This window comes from Ascaphus truei, chromosome 1 (genome assembly GCF_040206685.1).
Source record: "Ascaphus truei isolate aAscTru1 chromosome 1, aAscTru1.hap1, whole genome shotgun sequence".
Classification (NCBI taxonomy): Eukaryota; Metazoa; Chordata; class Amphibia; order Anura; family Ascaphidae; genus Ascaphus; species Ascaphus truei.
In genome coordinates, this window is record NC_134483.1 from 537,285,268 (window position 1) to 537,305,761 (window position 20,494).

The following is a 20,494-nucleotide window of genomic DNA, read 5'->3' on the forward strand; positions in this document are numbered from 1 at the left end:
CCAGAGACTCTCATAGCCGCCTCCAGTCTAAATTCTTTCAAAATTAAAGTGGTCTCACAGTTTAATCTTGTCTGTAGCTGTTACATACACCAACAGCATATATTATCCCTAACTGTCCATTCAATGTCTGTATATATAATGTATCACCCTGTTCATTTAATGTAACCATGTATTGTATCAGTGCCAGTTTTAACATTAGGCTATAACCTAGAGAAGCAATTTTTGGGGTGGGGGAATTTATTTATGTGAATGGGTGTGTGTCTTACCTTTTCCATAGCAGGCCCTCTCCTGTAGCGTTGCGTCGTCATGACAACACGGTGTCACATGCCGCGTGACATCCATTGCCATGACAATGCAGCGTCATGTGACATTGTGATGCCTTGTTGTCATGACAACACGCCGTTGTGACATCATGAGCTGAGGAGGTGGGCGCCCACCCCCTTCCCCCGCCTACAGGCGACAGAAAGCTAAATCCGTTCTTGATTGTCATCATAACTCTGTGCCCAGGACATACTGGTAAACGAGAGGTAACTCTCAATGTATCACTTCCTGGTAACACGTTTTATAAATAAATACACACAGACAGGGCGGGTTCCATGCCTAGGGGAACAAGGCGGCCGACTAGGGCGACATATTTTTGGGGACTGTAGCAGCAGAGGACTGAGCGATACAGAAGGAGGGCAGCAGAGGAGGGTGACAGGGCCACAGAGGGCAGCGGCAGAGAACAGCTCCACTCCACAGCCAGGTAGGGACTTTCAAATGTGGTGGGAGAGAATTGGGGGGGGGGGGGGGGTGAGAGAGAGAGAATTGGGTGGGGAGAGAGAATGGTGGGGGAGGGAGAAAGAATGGGGGGAGAGGGGTGGGAGGGAGAGAATGAGGAGAGGGGTGAGAGAGAGAATGGGGGGTAAAGCTGAGAGAATGGGGAGAGGGAGAGAAAATGGGGGAGAGAGAGAATGGGTGGAGAGAGAATGGAGGGTAAAGGTGAGAGAATGGGGAGGGGTAGAGAGAATGGGGGAGAGGGATAGGAAAGAATGGGGGGAGAGAGAATGGGGGGAGAGGGAGAGAGCATGGGGGTGAGAGGGGTAGGACAGAGAATGGGGGGAGAGGGAGAGAGAATGGCGGGAGAGGGAGAGATAATGGAGGGGGGGGAGAGAGAATGGGAGGAGAGGGAGAGAATGGGGAGGGTTGGGAGAGAGAATGGGGGGAGAGGGGTGCGAGAGAGCGAATGGATGGAGAGGGGAAGGTGGGTGGGAAAGAGAGAATGGGGAGAGGGAGAGAGATGGGGGGAAGGAAGGGAGAGTGAGATAATGGGTGAGAGATAGAGAATGGGGGGAGAGGGAGAATGGGGGGTAAAGGGGAGAGAATGGGGAGGGGGAGACGTAGAGAGAGAATGGGGGGAGAGGTGTTGGCGAGAGAGAATGGGGCAGAGGTGGAGAGAGGCTAGGTCGCCAGAGACATACTTACAAGTAACATGCAATATGCTTGAGATGTTTGCAGAATGTAACATTTTCCGGCACTGGTGCTGGAGGATTATCGCTGCTGGAACTCAATTCGGAACCATGGATCCTCCCAGTGCGATGGCGCCAGTACTATGTAAGGAGCTGCGACTTTAACCCTTTCCAATCGTGGCTCTGGAGACAGTAAGCCTCTCTACATCTGTAACTCTTTCACTGCCAGAGATAAGGGTGTGTCTCATGTTCAGTTTAACCCAGGGGTTCTCAACTCCAGTCCTCAAGACGCTCCAACAGGTCAGGTTTTCAGGATATCCCTGCTTCAGCACAGGTGCCTCAATCAGTCCCAGCATCAGCACAGGTGCCTCAATCAGTCCATGCGTTAGCACAGGTGGCTCAATCAGTGGCTCAGTCATTCACTGAGCTACTTATTGAGCCACCTGTGCTGAAGCAGGGATATCTTGAAAACCTGACCTGTTGAGGGGTCTCGAGGAGTGCCGTTGAGAACCCATGCTTCAACCATACAACAGACTTAGAGAGACCTACTTTTCAAAGTCGCAATAGGTACATATTTCAAATCTCTTCAAGTAACAGGAACTCACTAAAGTGGTTATCAGTGTATATTTGTAAGACTAAATGCATCAATAACGCTGTATGCATGTACTGACTGGGGCAGGGGTACTGTATCTTCAGAATTCTTTTAAGAAGACGTCTCCGGTCCGAAAAACTGGAGAGAGAAAAAAACAGCACCAGATTTATCAAAGAAAACCAATGCCATTGAAAGTAAAGAGATTTGTGTCTTTGGAGAAATCTGTTGCACTTTGCACACTGGCGATGTCCCAGTTTTGTAGCTGGAAGACCGTGATAAATTAACCCATTGCTGTGTGGTTAAAAAGCATCGAAAGCTCTTTTGGCACCAAAGGGCAAAAACTTAAAGCAGCCGCCCAAGCTGCAATTTTTTTAATTTAATTGTTTCACTTTAATATGCGCAGCAATACAATCCACACAATGATAAGTCATTAGCTAAGTTGCCGATCGATCCGTTCTCCTGTGATCGATCGGCGAAGATTCGGCTCGGGGGTTCACTAATTGGCAGCAGAGGAGTATTGATCCAGTATCTGTGACTTTGTAAATGTTTGCTATAGAAACAAAAAAAGGCTTGTTACATTATAATACATTAAAAATGTCAGACAGAGATGTTTAATAAAAAAAAAATGCTACAAGTATTATCTCGTAGTGCAGAACTGATTTATTAAAAAACACACACGTGTAGGATATTGCTTGGTCTGCAATCAAGTCGATTTTCATAAATAGATCTGTATAATTAAGACTAAGGCCTGGGACATGGTGCAGGGAGCGGCGCTGGGCAGCGCTGACATACTAAGGCCTGGGACATGGTGCAGGGAGCGGCGCTGGGCAGCGCTGACGCTCACGCTCTCCTGCTCAAGCAGGAGATTTTTCTTGTCCCTGCATGAGCACCAGCGAGCGCGCTTGTGTGCCGGGTGGGAGGTTTTCGGGAGGCGGGGCTAGCGCGCCACGTCACGGCGCCGGCGTCACGGGCTGCCATTGGCTTCTGGCAGTCACGTGACCGGCCCTGCGCTTGCATGAGCGGCAAAATGTAAACTTGCCTGTCTCCTGCATTTCCACACGCCTCCGCACGCATGCGGATGCGTGCTGAAGCGCCGCCTAAAGACGCGCTGATAGGGATAATGTTTCCCCTCAGCGCGCCTCAGCACGGTCTTTTTGACCAGGTCCGAGGCCTTAAGTGGCCCATTTCAGGGCAGCAGTGCGGGAGGCAATTAGTAGGTTTGCCAGAAATAACCGTAAAAAGGTTGCCGTAAATAGTATGTTGAAGGTTTTTATTCCATTTCCCGGTGGTCGGGTTTCCGAATAACTGTTTGAGACAGGTACGGATTCCGTGTGGCACAGTTAATGTGAAAAAGGGAAGGATCGCGTGGGAAAATTTTGTCTCGCAGCCCTTATGAGTAATAAAACCATGAACTCCTTCACTCCCGGAGAGGAAGTCATTTGTTAACACCTCATACACCCAAAAGAAATAATGACACTTCTGCCCTCGTTATGATTTCCACAAGGTTTAATAATCATGCATGTACACTGAATTACGTTTTAAAATAAATATATGCATTTGATGGATATCCTCCATTCTTTCTTCAGTGGGCGGACTTCACCTGGCAATCTTCTGAGGAAAGACCTATTACTTTTTGGTCTTGGAGGCAGCATCCCCGAGAGGTCTGGATTCCCGAGGGTAGAACTCGGCCAACATGGACTCCGGGATACGTTTCAGGAGCTCCTTCGGGAAGATACGCAGCAGCTGCCAGCCAATGTCCAGCGACTCAAAGATGGTCCTGTTCTCGTAGGATCCTGAGAGAGTAAGGACAATGGTTATTCATGAACATACAGCAAGATAGTGGTGGCCAAACTCATTCCTCAAGGGCCACCAGGAGGCCAGGATTTAAGGATATCCCTTCTTTGGCAAAGATGGCTCAGTCAAAATGACTGAGCTACTGGCCGACCCACCTGGGTGGAAGCCGGGATATTCTTAATACCACTCGCACGTAGAGACTTCAACAGGGTTAGTTACTAAAGTCTCCCAGGAGCGAAACCAGTGCAAAGGACAGCACTGTGCAGTGTATCAAGGCAAAACAACTGGACTTTCCTCCTTAGATAAATCTCACACATTTTTTTTTCTGCATCAGTTTTATCCCATTTTTGCCGCCCGAAAGACTTTAGTAAATAACCCCTGCCCTGGAAGCAGCCGTACTAGCAGAAACAATTTCCTTCTATACCTTTTATCAGTAAGGATCGTACTAATCATTTGTTTTATTGAAGGGTACGTGGCGAGAGAGTAGCGCCTCTGACCCCTGATTTACCAAACCGATTAATCTGCAATATGAAGCCTACCCACCTCCACCAACAAATAATATCTATTATATATCTATATATCTATAATAATATAAATGAGATTAAACATCTGGTTTGGAATCTTCTCTTATGGGACAAGAATCCAGATGCACATTTGTTTCAGAACCTGTTTAGCAAGGAATACATAGTTCTAAGTCTCAACACGAAAGTGGTGTAATTCTGGGGCAGAAAAGCTGTACCAGATGTATAATAAAAGCCCAATTGTCACATAGTAGATGAGGTTGAACAAAGACATATGTCCATCAAGTTCAACCTGTGCTAAATTTAGATGACAGTTACTTATCTTGTATTTGTACTTTCAGTATATTGAGCCAGAATAAGGCAAACAGAAACCCCCAGTGACACATTATCCAATGATATGTCATAAGGGAAAAAATACATTCCTTCCTGATTGCAATATTGGCAATTACATTACTCCCTTAATCAACATCCTTCCCATGTTTACTTATTTGGTATATCCCTGTATACCTATCTAAAAAGGATGGCCGACCTTTTTTTGAAGATGCAGTATATATTGTATCTGCCATCACAGTCTCCATGGGTAATGAATTCCAGATTTTAACTGCCCTTACTGTAAAGAACCCTTTCCTTTATTGCGGGCAAAATCTCCTTTCATCCAACCTAAAGGGATGGCCCTGAGTCCTTTGTACTGTCCTTGGAATGAATAGTTCTTTAAAGCTCCTTGCACTGTCCCCGAATATATTTGTATATAGTTATCATATCCCCTCTTAGACGTCTCTTTTCTAATGTAAATAAATCTTACTTAGCTAACCTTTCCTCATAAATTAGATTGTTCATCCCCTTTATTCATTTGGTAGCTCTTCTCTGCACTCTCTCGAGTTCCATAATGTCTTTTTGAAGGAGTGGTGCCCAAAATTGTGCTCCATATTCCAGGTGTGGTCTTACTAATGAGTTACCCTTTTGCAACTTTTGTTACATTCCTTATAATTCTGATACGATGCCTCCGTCCCTTCTAACTTTAAGAATCTAAACGCCTGCCCCTTCTTTTCCATTTCGTTCCCTACCTGTTTATTTAGCCACAATGGTTTAGACTTGTTTCTTTTATATTTATTAACCACGGGTATACACTTGTGTGCTTTTCAAACAATGTTTGAAAGACTGTCCACTTATCTACTGCATTTTTTTTTACTGCAAAAACAAAATCCCAGTATATTACTTGTAGATTATTCCTCAGTTTATTAAAATCTGCCTTTCTAAAATAAAAGTACTCGTATAATAGGATTTTTGATCATTTTTGTCAAATGAGACCATGTTATTATGATCACTGTTTCCCAGGCAGGCTTAAATTCCCTACCGCTGCTACACACCAAACAGCTCCAGCCAACCCTGCACACAAAGACAGCAGCTCCAGCGTATGCCCCAGACCCCTGCACTGGGTCTCCTTCGTTCCCTTCTGCTGACTCCTTGTCGGCTCTTTCTTTACAGGGCCCTGCCAGTCCCCTGTCAGCACACCGCCTTTACAACGGCTATCTGGTCCAGAATGACTCAGCTGAGGCTGGGGAGGAGTATTTATACCCATGTCCCAATCAGGGAGATGCCAGCTAGTCTGGGAAAGGACAATAGTCCTGGTCTCTGCACATAGCCTTAGACCCTGTTGAAGAGAATACTGGGGTTCAAGGTAGGCCAGGAAGCCCAAAATTGCATGCACCAATTAGGTAATTCCTATCCTTAGTATAGTCCACAGGATGCAGGCAGACACAGGATAATGCCCATACAATCCCCTTCCACAGGCAAACAATACAGATACAGCCCCAAGGTTTTCAGCTTTCTCGCAGAGCAAGTCCACTCAGCAGGTCGTCGACCTCTCCCTGGTTCCTCAACCATGGGCCTAATCCCATCCCAGAGTCCAGGCCTTCAATACGAAACTCTGATGTGATTATAGTTCCTTTTGCAAGAGAGAGTTAACCCCTTCAGGTCCATACTCTTAAAAAGAGCTGTATATCACTGATTTACTTCTGTTAAGAGGAACATATATAGGGCTGGTACAATAAACTGTACATCTATATATATAAGACTGAAAACAATTTTGTGTGTGTATTTGTTCCCACTGTGTGATTGGCCCTGTGTGTATTTCTTCCCCCTGTGTGATTGGCCCACGGACGGTCACAGCTCATTGGCCTGAATGTCACAGCAGGGCGTACCGCCTCACATTGCTTGCACCTCTTGCCCTCACTTGGAAACCACTCCTCGGCAACCCCGGCCTCAACTCTCCCCCCACACCCCGGTCCCACCAAAACCAGCCTCCGCAGCCACCGCTCCTCGGCGCCGCCGGCCTCACCGCCTCACCTGTCCCCCCACAAGGTCACAGGAAAAACAGCCGCCACAGGCACCACTCCTCGGCGAACCCAGCCTCACCACCTCACCTCTCCCTCCACCCCCCCAGGCCACAGCACAAACAGCCGCCGCAGGCACTGCTCCTCGGCGCCGCCGGCCTCACCGCCTCACACTACAAAATGTGCCGTCAGTGGGACTACCAGGTAAGAAGATGCATCTAACTATGCTGCCATTACGTTTACCGACCTACTACACGAAGAACTTTAGCCACTTATGTATGTCATGCTGGGGACCTTCACTCTGACCCAATCACATTTTGCCTACACACTCATATACACACACCCACACACACAACAACTACCACACACTATACCTCTGCTACTATCACACACAAATACCTCTGCTATCTATTATACTACTGATTCATCAGTCACAGTCTCATATTCACTCTGTATGATATGATGTTGCGTCAACTGGGCGCCACAATTATGTCTTCACAACTGATAAGATGCACTGTCTCGCCATGTTTGTAACACTCACTGTGCTCACTTCATTATGCGTATACACATGCCTGCACCCATTCACTTTACACTCACACATATTAGCCTGCGCTCAAAACAATGTATTGACACATTATAACATGCACTGACTACGCAATCTACACATCACAATTATGCTATCTTACCACGCTCAATATCTTCAACACCACACCTGCACTACTCGCCAGCACACACAACTCATGCTACGTCGGTCACCTTCACTGTCTCATACTCTCATACCATCCGTTTGAAACAACACACTTACAGAAGTGTGTTGTAGAAGAATTACATAGTAATTACTACAATATGCAGAAACATAAACTCTGTCACTCATAATAACTCACACATTTACATCCCGGGCGACGCCGGGTACATCAGTTAGTGCATAAATAAATACTGAACATCATATCATTGACAGGTAGGGGTAATGACAGGCTTAACCTTTATTTTAATTCAGCCAAAGCTACCCGTACCGTCACAGTCTCTTCTGAGACTGCAAAGAGACCACCTGCTCACACTTCCCACAGCGGTACGCTCCCTGGAACAGCTGCTCCGTGTGCACATACTGTACATGTGGCAAGATGTGCATTGAGTGGCATTCTCAATCCTGCTCATTGTTGCATCATGGAGTATTAAGTGCTAACAAGTTACTGTACTGTTGAACTCCTTGTTCTAACTCCACACTTAATACAAAAACTGCACTTAAATCAAAACTGCAATTCAGTCACACACCTCAGCACACGCAAGCACACGCCAGCACACGCCAGCACACGCCAGCACACGCCAGCACACGCAACTCCTATTGTAATCAATAGGATTTTTTTCTTTGATACATCTTGTTTAGTTATCTTGACCCAAAATTGCCCCACATTTGCCTTGACACATAGACCCCACCTTATGCGTGTTTTCATCTTTATTGCTAATAGAAGATCTTACCATTTTTATCATGTATATAAAGAGAGAGAAATGAGACGGAAGCAATTACTTACTAAAGTATCCCTGCTGCAAATGAGGGCAAAGCCAGGGAAATCAGATTTATCACAGGAAAAAAATTCATTTGCTTTCAACGGAACCTGTCCTTTAATAAGTGCGTGGCTACTTTTCACTCTGTTTTTGCCCCCGTTTTGCAGCCCGGAGACTACACTAAACAGATCCCCCAGATTTTAGGTTACTCTGTATATCGCGGACACTGCCCCAATCACTTACCCTGAGCTATAAACTGTCTTTCAAACTTATGCAGAAACTCCAGGTACAGGAGGTCATCCGATGACAAGGCTTCTTCACCAACGACAGCCTTCATAGCTTGGACGTCCTTCCCAATGGCATAGCAGGCGTACTGTTCAGGCAAACAAGGACAGCTGTTATGAAAGCTACGGCCTTCCTCATTAGGGTAACATGCAAAGCACGGTAACAACTGCTCAGCTTGGCCAGGTAAAACTAAAGTGGAAGACAACTCAGGCAAACATTAAACTGGTAGTATTTTAGGACATATTTAGTAAGTGGTGCGAACTCATAAGAACTCTAGTTACAGTGTCATAAGACACCTTACAGCCCACTCATTTCATATAAATAAATAAAGATGGATTAGGTCTCATTGAAAAGAAAGGATATAAGGTCGTCTTACGAAGTCACAAGGTAATGTATGGCTTAGAAAGGCTTAGTAAATGTGGGCCTTTGTCTATCACAGAGGTTGCTAAAACCTCTCCTAGGGTCATGGTCGTGAGCAGAAAAGTGGGTACCACTGGTCTAATATTCTTCTAATGTACGATGCTTGTAAAGGAATGTCTGTCTACTTACTGCGATAATTAATGAGTACATACAACAACAAAGACAGATCCATAGAGATCGTTGTACTCATTCATTATAGCAATACCTGGACAGATGATCATATACTTACCAGCTGATTGGACACATCTCCGTGGTCCTTCCGTGTCATACCTTCCCCAATGGCAGACTTCATGAGACGGGACAGAGAAGGGAGCACGTTGATCGGGGGGTAGATCTAAGAATTAAAAGGAGCCTTATTCTTGATCTGTTTAAGCGCTAATTAATTTAATAGATTAATGTACCATTATCCAGTTCGAATTAAGATACAAGTTTAGAATTTCTTAAATGAGGTATGGATGCATCTTTCAGCAGACAATATATAAAATACCAATGCCGTCTAGAGGCGCATAGATACTTTTAATTACCAGAATTTTTTAAAGTGCAACTTTAAATATTTTTCAATATAAAAGGAAAAGCACTCTTAAAAAATATTTACGACATTATTTTGTGGCAAAACCATCTGGTAGCAAAAGGGTTAATGCGGTCCTGAAATGTGAAGAAAAAAAATGCAAGATCCTCTAAAAGTGAGAAAGAACAAAAGAGAAAAAGAAAGAGATTATACTGAGATACCTGGGAAATATGCAAATTTGGATATTAATGACTTAAATTAGCATATATCCCAGGTATCTCAGGTGATTTCTTTTTTGTGCACAGATGTCTCTCAACATGTTGTATAAAAGTGTGCATGGTGTGGCATACAAGCAACTTGTGATTCTAGCAAAGAACAATCTCTCTCCCCATTTCTTCATTGACTGCTAAGGGTCCCACTTAGAGCTGTGAACGTACTGTATATAGAATGGATACCTGTCTGTTATGAAGCTGTCTGTCCACATAGATTTGTCCTTCTGTAATGAACCCAGTTAAGTCAGGAATAGGGTGAGTGATATCTGGAAGGAAAGTGCATGTTATATTTATGGTAAAAGCTACTTCCAACCTGTAATAGAAGAAACGAATAGGAATACTGAAAGATTCGCATCAAGTCTGAATATAGTTTTTTCACCGCACAAATATTCTGGGAATGTATACATCTTTTCTTGAAAACCCACGTACAACGCATCTAACGGACTCGCGGGTCACCTGCAAAAGAGTCACGGAGGGCCATATTTGTGTAAGGTATCAGAAGAGGATCTGCATAGCCCCGCTGGCAATGAAGAGGCTTATAATAAGCGCTGGCTTAACCTCAGATGAATAACGGTGTTGATTTTATTTGGGTAACTCATAACTGGATTTTAAAAAAAATCATTCCTTACCTAAAAGGCTATTCGTCCTCTATAATGAACCTTTTATAAATCACTGTATGAGGATAAGGACAGGAACTCACAGATACGGAATCTGTATGTACTATGGTAGTATGGGCCAGATTCAGCCTGATTTGGCTTACTAGGCCAGGGGTATACCTGCTGAAGCAGGCATGTTCACAATACCTGGCCTGTTGGTGGCCCTTGAGGACTGGAGTCACCCACCCCCTGTGCTAGTCCGTGCAGCAAAGGAAGCAATGCTTAACCCGCCTGACCATGCAGCTTCTTACAGGTTAGTTACTTTATCTCATGTTTGTCCTTGAACTAATATAAATAAAAAGTATCTCTGTAGGGATGGAGGAGCCTCGCAGAGGATCAAAAACCACATATGCTACAATGGGTAAGTCCAGGAAATAAGTGACTTCTGTTGATGGGAAAGCAATGTAGGGCCAGCTCACCATCGTTGGGCATGGTAAGAATGGGGATCTGTGTGATGGAACCGTTCCTCCCTTCCACTCTGCCGGCACGCTCATAAATGGTCGCCAAGTCAGTGTACATGTACCCGGGAAAGCCTCGCCTGCCAGGGACTTCCTCCCGGGCTGCTGACACCTACAAGCGAAATGGATATAAATGGCAAAGTGACGTCCCTGATCACGAGGTCTGAGAAGGTTAGACATGGTGGAACTATAATGATTTGTTGTTGATCTACAGAGGCATCAATACAACCTACAGTTCTCTATCTCAGTGGTGCACAAAGTTCTGTTGCTGCGCCCCCCTGTCTGCTCCCCCCCAGTGCTTGCGCCCCCCTTTACCTGTGTGCCGGCGTCCCATCACATGGCCCCGCAGCGTCATTTGACTCAGCGTTGCCATGTCGACGCGTCTCCCAAAACCGGCTGAATCTGGGTAAGTTGAGTTGCAAAGGCCTCGCTCGGTCCCCCGCCATTTAATTTAAATGCCTTGGGGAAGAGAGCGGGGCCGCTGCAACCGGCCCGCCACCCCCCAAAAAAATCTCATGCCCCCCCACCCCAAAAAAAAATCTCGCGCCCCCAGTTTGAGCACCCCTGCTCTACGTGATGTCTACTTCACTCATCACTACTTCCCTTCACTCCATACTTCCCAAATCTCTTCACTACTCATGGTCTCTGCTGTGAGGTAGTATAATAATGAACATAGGCTGTAGATACACTGTAATAATGAACGTAGGCTGTAGATACACTGTAATAAATAACGTAGGCTGTAGATACACTGTAATAATAAACATAGGCTGTAGATACACTGTAATAATGAACGCAGGCTGTAGATACACTGTAATAATGAACGTAGGCTGTAGATACACTGTAATAATGAACGTAGGCTGTAGATACACTGTTTTAATGAACGTAAGCTGTAGATACACTGTAATAATGAACGTAGGCTGTAGATACACTGTAATAAATAACGTAGGCTGTAGATACACTGTAATAATGAACGTAGGCTGTAGATACACTGTAATAATGAACGTAGGTTGTAGATACACTGTTATAATGAACGTAGGCTGTAGATACACTGTAATAATGAATGCAGGCTGTAGATACACTGTAATAATGAACGTAGGCTGTAGATACACTGTAATAATGAACGTAGGCTGTAGATACACTGTTTTAATGAACGTAAGCTGTAGATACACTGTAATAATGAACGTAGGCTGTAGATACACTGTAATAAATAACGTAGGCTGTAGATACACTGTAATAATGAACGTAGGCTGTAGATACACTGTAATAAATAACGTAGGCTGTAGATACACTGTAATAATGAACGCAGGCTGTAGATACACTGTAATAAATAACGTAGGCTGTAGATACACTGTAATAATGAACGTAGGCTGTAGATACACTGTAATAAATAACGTAGGCTGTAGATACACTGTAATAATGAACGCAGGCTGTAGATACACTGTAATAATGAACGCAGGCTGTAGATACACTGTAATAATGAACGTAGGCTGTAGATACACTGTTTTAATGAACGTAAGCTGTAGATACACTGCTTGTTATTGAAGCAATGAATCACTTTATGTATTGAGCAGTCTCCAGTTACTAAAAGACACAAGCGACAGTTGAACTGGTTTATTTACTGTACACACTGTTACCATTTGTACATAGAGCAGCTCAGACCCTCTCAGAATAACACACACTACAGACCAAGTGATCTCGTTACATTTTATTTAAAAAATGGAAGTGTATATTTCTTTTACGATTATGTTAATAAATGTCTACATTTTGTACTTATCTAGAAAAGGTTATTTTGGTCAATCCTTTCATTCGGGTCTCCTATTTAGCGTTGTATAATAAAAATAATGTTTCCATTTTCATTGGGTAACATATCTGCAGTGTGATAAAGCTGCTGTATGTCCACATGTAATGGTTGTTGGTGGGCACTGCATTTAGAGGGGATCTCTACCTCTATCGCAGGGGGGGGGGGCAACTCCAGTCCTCAAGGGCCACCAAACAGGCCAGGTATTAAGGATATCCCTGCTTCAGCACAGGTGGTGCAGTAATAGACTGAGCCCCTGATTAAGCCACCTGTGCTGAAGCAGGGATACACTTAAATCCTGACCTGTTTTTGGCCCTTGAGGACTGGAGTTGACCACTCCTGCTCGTAGAAGTACTCATTCTGTACTCAAACAGACCCAGAGCTACTAAATAGTGCTGAGCTTTAAGGCACCATACATACAAGTCACATGAGCAGGATGCAAGGTGGGTTAACCCATTGAGTACAGGAAGGGCCAGCCACTCATTGCAGAAATCATTGGCCCCTCAAGGGGTTAAGGCTCAGCAGCGTTGAATAAATGTGGGGCGTAGTGACTAACATAAAGCTGGTAATAAAAGGGAAGTGTCGGGGGAGTGCCCTTCCTGAGCGGGTGCAGATGGTGATATTTAATAGGGGAAGTTTAAAGCCGTTTTTATACATGGTTTATGTATCAAGGCAAAAAAGTGCACCAGATGTGCCAAAGGGAAAAGCCAGAGGATTTTGTTATTTAATCCACCCAGTGTAATTGTTTTGCCCCTGAATTGAAGCGCTTCTGCTTTATAGATCCTTTAGAGCAGGCCTGCACAACTCGTAAAGTGAGAAGGGCCAAACTGCTCCAAGGGAAAAAAAATTGGGCCGCACGGGTAAAATCATCATCATCGTCATCGTCATCGTCATCATCATCATCATCATCATCATCATCATCATCATCATCATCACCACCACCACCACCACCATCACCATCATCATCATCATCATCATCATCATCATCATCATCTCTCCTCCAGCACCTCTCATCATCATTATCATCCTCATATATCTCCCCCAGCACCCCTCATCATCATCCTCATATCTCCCCCAGAACCCCTCACTATCAACCTTTGCGATACTCCTCATCTATCTCTCATACCCCCATCTCTGCCCCTCACCCACACACATAATACTCCCTCTCCACATCAAACACACAATACCCCCCTGCACCTCACATCCTTCTCCCCCCATGCACCTCACATCATTCTCCCCTGCTGCACCTCACATCACTCTCCCCCCTGCACCTCACATCATTCTCCGCCCTTGCACCTCCAATGACCCTCCCCCCTGCACCTCCAATGACTCCCCGCACCTCCAATCACCCTCACCCCCCCTGCACCTCCAATCACCCTCACCCCCCCTGCACCTCCAATCACCCTCCCCTGCACCTCCAATCACCCCCCTGCACCTCCAATGACCCCCCCTGCACCTCCAATGACCCCCCCTGCACCTCCAATGACCCCCCTGCACCTCCAATCAGCCCCCATGCACCTCCAATCACCCCCTGCACCTCCAATCACCCTCCCCTGCACCTCCAATGACCCCTCCTGCACATCACCTCCCCTGCACATATCCACGTTGGGAGCAGGAAGGGGGAGCGCCGCAGAAGAGCTCAGCTGGCTGTTACTTCCCCCTCCGTCCCACATTGCGAGCGGGGGGGGAGGGAGCAGGGAGGGGGAGCGGGCCCTGCGCATGCACGTCGTGACCGCAGGGAATCGCCACCATTTTTTTTTTAAACTTTTTTTTTTTTTAATTTATTTAACAGGCGCCCGGCCGGACTCATCGCAGGCCGCACAGAGAGGCCAGGCAGGCCGCATGTTGTGCAGGCCTGCTTTAGAGTTTATTTTTTTCACTAGTCTTGGCCCTGTTTTGCGGCCAGGAGATTTTCCTAAATACTACTGCATTGTAAATCACTTTGTACATCTACCGTCAGCGTGGATCTCTGTCTGCCCCGGTCAGCGTGGATCTCTGTCTGCCCCGGTCAGCGTGGATCTCTGTCTGCCCCGGTCAGCGTGGATCTCTGTCTGCCCCGGTCAGCGTGGATCTCTGTCTGCCCGGGTTAGCGTGGATCTCTGTCTGCCCCGGTCAGCGTGGATCTCTGTCTGCCCCGGTCAGCGTGGATCTCTGTCTGCCCGGGTTAGCGTGGATCTCTGTCTGCCCCGGTCAGTGTGGATCTCTGTCTGCCCCGGTCAGTGTGGATCTCTGTCTGCCCCGGTCAGCGTGGATCTCTGTCTGCCCTGGTCAGCGTGGATCTCTGTCTGCCCCGGTCAGCGTGGATCTCTGTCTGCCCCGGTCAGCGTGGATCTCTGTCTGCCCCGGTCAGCGTGGATCTCTGTCTGCCCCGGTCAGCGTGGATCTCTGTCTGCCCCGGTCAGCGTGGATCTCTGTCTGCCCCGGTCAGCGTGGATCTCTGTCTGCCCCGGTCAGCGTGGATCTCTGTCTGCCCTGATCAGCGTGGATCTCTGTCAGCCCCGGTCAGCGTGGATCTCTGTCAGCCCCGGTCAGTGTGGATCTCTGTCATCCCCGGTCAGCGTGGATCTCTGTCTGCCCCGGTCAGCGTGGATCTCTGTCTGCCCCGGTCAGCGTGGATCTCTGTCTGCCCCGGTCAGCGTGGATCTCTGTCTGCCCCGGTCAGCGTGGATCTCTGTCTGCCCCGGTCAGCGTGGATCTCTGTCAGCCCCGGTCAGCGTGGATCTCTGTCAGCCCCGGTCAGTGTGGATCTCTGTCATCCCCGGTCAGCGTGGATCTCTGTCTGCCCCGGTCAGCGTGGATCTCTGTCTGCCCCGGACAGCGTGGATCTCTGTCTGCCCCGGTCAGCGTGGATCTCTGTCAGCCCCAGTCAGTGTGGATCTCTGTCAGCCCCGGTCAGCGTGGATCTCTGTCTGCCCTGATCAGCATGGATCTCTGTCAGCCCCGGTCAGTGTGGATCTCTGTCAGCCCCGGTCAGTGTGGATCTCTGTCAGCCCTGGTCAGCGTGGATCTCTGTCTGCCCCGGTCAGCGTGGATCTCTGTCTGCCCCGGTCAGCGTGGATCTCTGTCTGCCCCGGTCAGCGTGGATCTCTGTCAGCCCCGGTCAGTGTGGATCTCTGTCTGCCCTGGTCAGCGTGGATCTCTGTCTGCCCCGGTCAGCGTGGATCTCTGTCTGCCCCTGCCTCTTCTTGAGCAGTCATTCCATTGCTATCTCCTGATCTGAAGTAGTGGCTCAGTGAGTAAAGAGACTGACTCATAACAATGACACAGAGTGTGAATCAGGGGAACCTAGTTAAATCCTGGTGTCAGCTCCTTGTGACCTTGTCACTTTATCTCCTTGTGCCTCATGCACCAAAAACATAGATTGTAAGCTCACTTGGCAGGGACTGTGCCTGTAACAATCCTATGTCTTTGCTGCTTACCACGCGCTATACTGTAATTGTGGAGCACTTTGAGTCCCATTGGGAGAGAAGTGCTATATGAAATGTTATTATTTTACTTGCCCATACAGTATACGATTCCAGTCTTACCTGCAGCATGCGCGCCTTGCGGCCGGCGGCGCGTGCACAGTTTAAAGCCGCGATCTGCAGTCCGAAGGGGAGCGATGGGATGCGCGGGGGCATGACGGGGGGTGTGGCCATGGCGGGGCATATATGCCCTTCCATTCGCTGCGCCCCGACCACGTGATCGCGTCGCAGCACGGGAAGAACAAATTCTTGTCTTCCCTGCCAGCGTACGCGTCACAGCGCTTTGCGCAGCCACACACACAGCCACAGAGGGCCTGCTCCACAGAGGGCTGTGCTATGGTGTATGGCGCGCACGCCGTATCGCGCCGCAGCGACTACTTGGGACCTGGCCTAACATTGGTAGTGTAGGACCTGCGGATAGGTAGCTGTAGGACTTGCGGATAGGTAGCTGTAGGACCTGCTGATAGGTAGCTGTAGGACCTGCTGATAGGTAGCTGTAGGACCTGCGGATAGGTAGCTGTAGGACCTGCTGATAGGTAGCTGTAGGACCTGCTGATAGGTAGCTGTAGGACCTGCTGATAGGTAGCTGTAGGACCTGCTGATAGGTAGCTGTAGGACCTGCTGATAGGGTCACACCTTGACCTGATCCAGGCTTAAAATGTTTTGGTCAAAGGATTGAACAAAATGACCCAAACTTATGAGCACAAAAAAAAATATAGAAAAAAACATATTGTCACGAACTAAATAACTTGTCATATTGGACGTGCATTGGGGCTTCTTCGTTTATTGCCATATATGATTCTATACATCTTCAACCGGAGGCCCATGGCCAAACCCAATTCACCGTGAAACTCATGTTTAAGCTGGAGTAATGCAGATACATGTGATACCCATGTTATAAAAGCTTGAACAAGGTAACTAATATTTTGTTAGCGTTTTTACATGTATCTTAAATTCCATTGCAATAAAAGTAGTTGGGCTCAAATGCACAAGAAGGTGCTAAGCTTTAGCCCTCCTCAGCTCCCTTTGATATGAATGGAAGTAAAGACGTGTTAAAGCTTAGCCCCCGCTTGTGGATCTGAGCCACAGAGAGCCATGCAATATATAGTACCATGAGCAATCTGGGCCAACAGTTTGATGAATAAGCACCACAGTCCTTTAACTTCTGCTTTAAACCCCAGTGTACACAGAGCTGTACAGGACGAGCATCCAGGTAACTCCGGGAAGGGGGGATGCCTATACAATTCGCCAATCAGAACACCATGGATACATTCTCTACAATGCATGGTATGATCTGTAGCTCATTCCATCCCCCGGGGGGCGTCAGAGTCCTGAGCACAGAACCGGGTGTAAAGTGTACAATCCATCATCAGGAGACATTCCGGAATACCTGGGGGAGTTTTCTGTAATGAAGGCCAGCAAATGGCTAACTGTGACTGAGAGAGGCTGAATTCCTTCTCAGAGCGCCCTGGGGTTGGAAATCCTTCTTTTTTTAACCCGCTGAGAGAATTCAAAGCCTGCTTCATGTTACTGGAGCCACGTGGCAGCTTTAACCCCTTCCACGCCAGCGGTGCTTACACCGCATGCCCTCCTGAGAATGAGGTTCAGATACCACGAAAAAAGAAGGATCCAACCCTAAAGAGTCTCTCCAGGGTGGGGCGTAGGTAGGAAAGCCCCCCGTTAGTGTGCACTCAATGGCTAACTTGAGTTTGGCTTTCCCACCCAGTGCACCTACCTTTCCACTTCATGGAGTATCTCCACTTGCTGTGTTGAACGAGGTTAAGATACCTCGTTTGCTGCCACGTGACCTCAAAGTAAAGAGATCATGCGGGGCAATGAATCGGCGAAAGGCCCAAGTCTAAACCAGACCGTACTGCGCGTGCCGCGCGTGCCGTACTCACCTCACGTAGGGCTTCGGCGTAAGAGCTCATGTCTGTCAGAATGACCAGGACGTGCTTCTCACACTGATAGGCCAGGTACTCGGCTTCGGTGAGAGCCAGGCGGGGGGTGATGATTCTCTCAATGCTGCAGAGAGACGAAGAAGAGGGAAACGGGGATGGTTTTTGCTTCCTTGCTGCGTGTCGGGTACAATGTAACCCCGAACGGGTGTTTCAACCAGTTATAATGTATCCGTCTATAGTGGGAGTGGCCAACTCCAGTCAGCCAGGGCCACCTACAGGTCAGGTTTTAAGGATATCCCTGCTTCAGCACAGGTAGTGCTGCAATTGACTGAGCCACTGATTGAGTCAGCTGTGCTGAAGCAAGGATATCTTTCAAACCAGACCTGTTGGTGGCCCTTGAGGACTGGCATTGGCCACGCCTGCCCTATAGTAATGCTTTTCTGCCGGTGTCCTGCGGATCCGCACGGAATAACCCCAATACTACATTGGTTAGTGGCAGGTTACCGTGCCCCAGATCTATACCACATGCCTTGATGCAAAGCACCCATAGATCCCCCTAAGGCAGGGGTGCGCAATCTTTCCCTGCTGCTCCCAGCCTGCCTGCTCTCACCCCCTGCTCGCGACCCACTCCTCACCTTGTCTTCGGTGTCAAATGACGCCGCAGGGTCACGTGACATCACGTTGCCATGGTGACGCATCGCCGGAAGACAAGGTAAGGGAAGTTGCAGGGGCCTCAGGCGATCCCCGGCATTTAATTTAAATGCCTTGGGGGAAGAGCGCGGGGGCCTCTGCATCCGCCGCGACCCCTCCCCCCCCAAAAAAAATCTTGCGTCCCCCAGTTTGCACCCCCAGCCGTAAGGCACCTTTTACTAAAGTCTCACAGCTGCAAAACTGAATCAAAGCTACAGTAGCGGAAAAGCCAAAACACCATATTTATCAAAGAAACACGAAAAGGAATCCAAATGAGTTCCTTAAAGAATTGAAAAGAATTGCGTATTTTTTCTTGCATCTAATAATTAAAAAGGCTGACTCAATGTCAAATTATAAATGTATGAGTTCCATAGGATATGCATATGTATATGTGTGGCAATGTGATGCAGTGTAGCGTTGTGACATCACACAGCGTTCAGTTACCATGGCAACGTATGTCACGTGACTGCGACATCGCGAAGCACCCCGTTGTCATGGCAATGCGGCGCAGCCATGTTCACTGGAGTTGCAGGGGGAGATGCTGGAGGATGCCGGAGACGCCGCCGCACCCCCGCCGCCACCCTGAGGTTAACGGGCTAAACCCACAGCCCGGAGTGTAAGTGCCCAAAACACGTAGTCTCCGGGTCAAACCCTGAGTGGTGGAAACTCTGTCTGATGGTGGCCCTTGAGGGCTGGAGTTGAGCTCCCCGGCGGTCTAGTTTCTCCCTTTTATGTGATGTCACTGTGTGATGTCACTGTGTGATGTCACTGTGTGTCCAGCAAGTACTTTTACAGCCAGAGTCTCCCCTCCCCACCTCCTCATACCTTTAGTGGTGGGTGTGATAAGGGTAAAGAAAAGACTGGATTGACAAACATCTTCCCATTCAGAGGCCCCTAAGAAACTCAACTTGCCGACTACGTGGGATTGCAACTTTAACTGCACAAAACGATGCGGCGGAGAACAGTTGTTTAGCGTGGAGTTGGGTCTCGCTCTTCCTGTGTCGTACTTACGTGGGGTCGTTGGCGAGGTTCAGGAAGAGGCACACGTTATCCATAGACCCGTTCTCTTCAAAGTCCGACTTAAAGAACCGGGCAGTCTCCATGTTCACCTGTCAGTAGAAGAAACATGATTGCTGTAAACCCTATCGAAGTTTAACTCATATCATGTTATAACTACACTGGCGACACACTTTATTCGAGCTCGACTAGTCCCACGAATTCGGGTATACCCGGGTGTATTGAGGTTTGTGACTGTTTTCTGCCCGAGTGCATTGAGGTATTTTCCAGGCAGGGATTGAAGCATTTTATTCCCGCTGGCTGCAATACTGCACAGTATATATATATATACTGCATTACAATTCATGAATTTATGCCATCTGGTAGACACGCGAAGCATTGCAGCCTATTAAATCCTAATCATTATCATTTAACAGATCAGCCGCCCGTCAGCCAGGCATGAACCCAGGCTGGGAAGGCAAACGCAACGGGGTTTGTCAGAGGTGAGGAGCGGCGCATTCCAGGTATCTGCCAGGTACATACTGGGTATTTGCTCGAATAAAGTGTGTCGGTGCAGTATTCTGCCCCCTGAGCTTGTCTTTCTCATAAAAAGCGGGTTCAAAATCATCATTTTCTAAATCTCTTGGGGTTGAGGTTTACATAGCGAGATGGGGCATATGGACGCGATCAGCTCATCGCAGACGGAGCCGTCGCAGCCGATTCGCCACTGAAACCTCCACGGCGCCGGCCACTTCGTAGGTTAGTTTTATTACTGGTCAGGGTAGGGGGTTTTAGGGTAAGGGTTTTATGATAAGGGCTTAGGGTAGGGGGGATTTTAGGATAAGGGCTTAGGGT

The 20,494-nt window shown here is 47.6% G+C and overlaps 1 protein-coding gene across 4 annotated transcripts in view; it reads right to left on the reverse strand.

Annotated features, from left to right (window-relative positions):
* Window positions 1-3,528: 3,528 nt before the first annotated feature.
* ATP6V1B1 (ATPase H+ transporting V1 subunit B1) overlaps window positions 3,529-20,494 on the reverse strand; it is a 105,054-nt gene continuing 88,088 nt past the window's right edge. For all 4 annotated transcript variants that reach the window (XM_075572933.1, XM_075572924.1, XM_075572944.1 and 1 more), the window contains 7 exons: window positions 19,655-19,752; window positions 17,954-18,077; window positions 10,752-10,902; window positions 9,860-9,942; window positions 9,126-9,230; window positions 8,435-8,564; window positions 3,529-3,833 (listed from right to left, as the gene is read on the reverse strand). In XM_075572933.1, coding sequence (XP_075429048.1) covers window positions 3,667-3,833; window positions 8,435-8,564; window positions 9,126-9,230; window positions 9,860-9,942; window positions 10,752-10,902; window positions 17,954-18,077; window positions 19,655-19,752 — 858 coding nt within the window. In that variant the 3' untranslated portion in view covers window positions 3,529-3,666. The remainder of the gene's footprint in view (window positions 3,834-8,434; window positions 8,565-9,125; window positions 9,231-9,859; window positions 9,943-10,751; window positions 10,903-17,953; window positions 18,078-19,654; window positions 19,753-20,494) is intronic.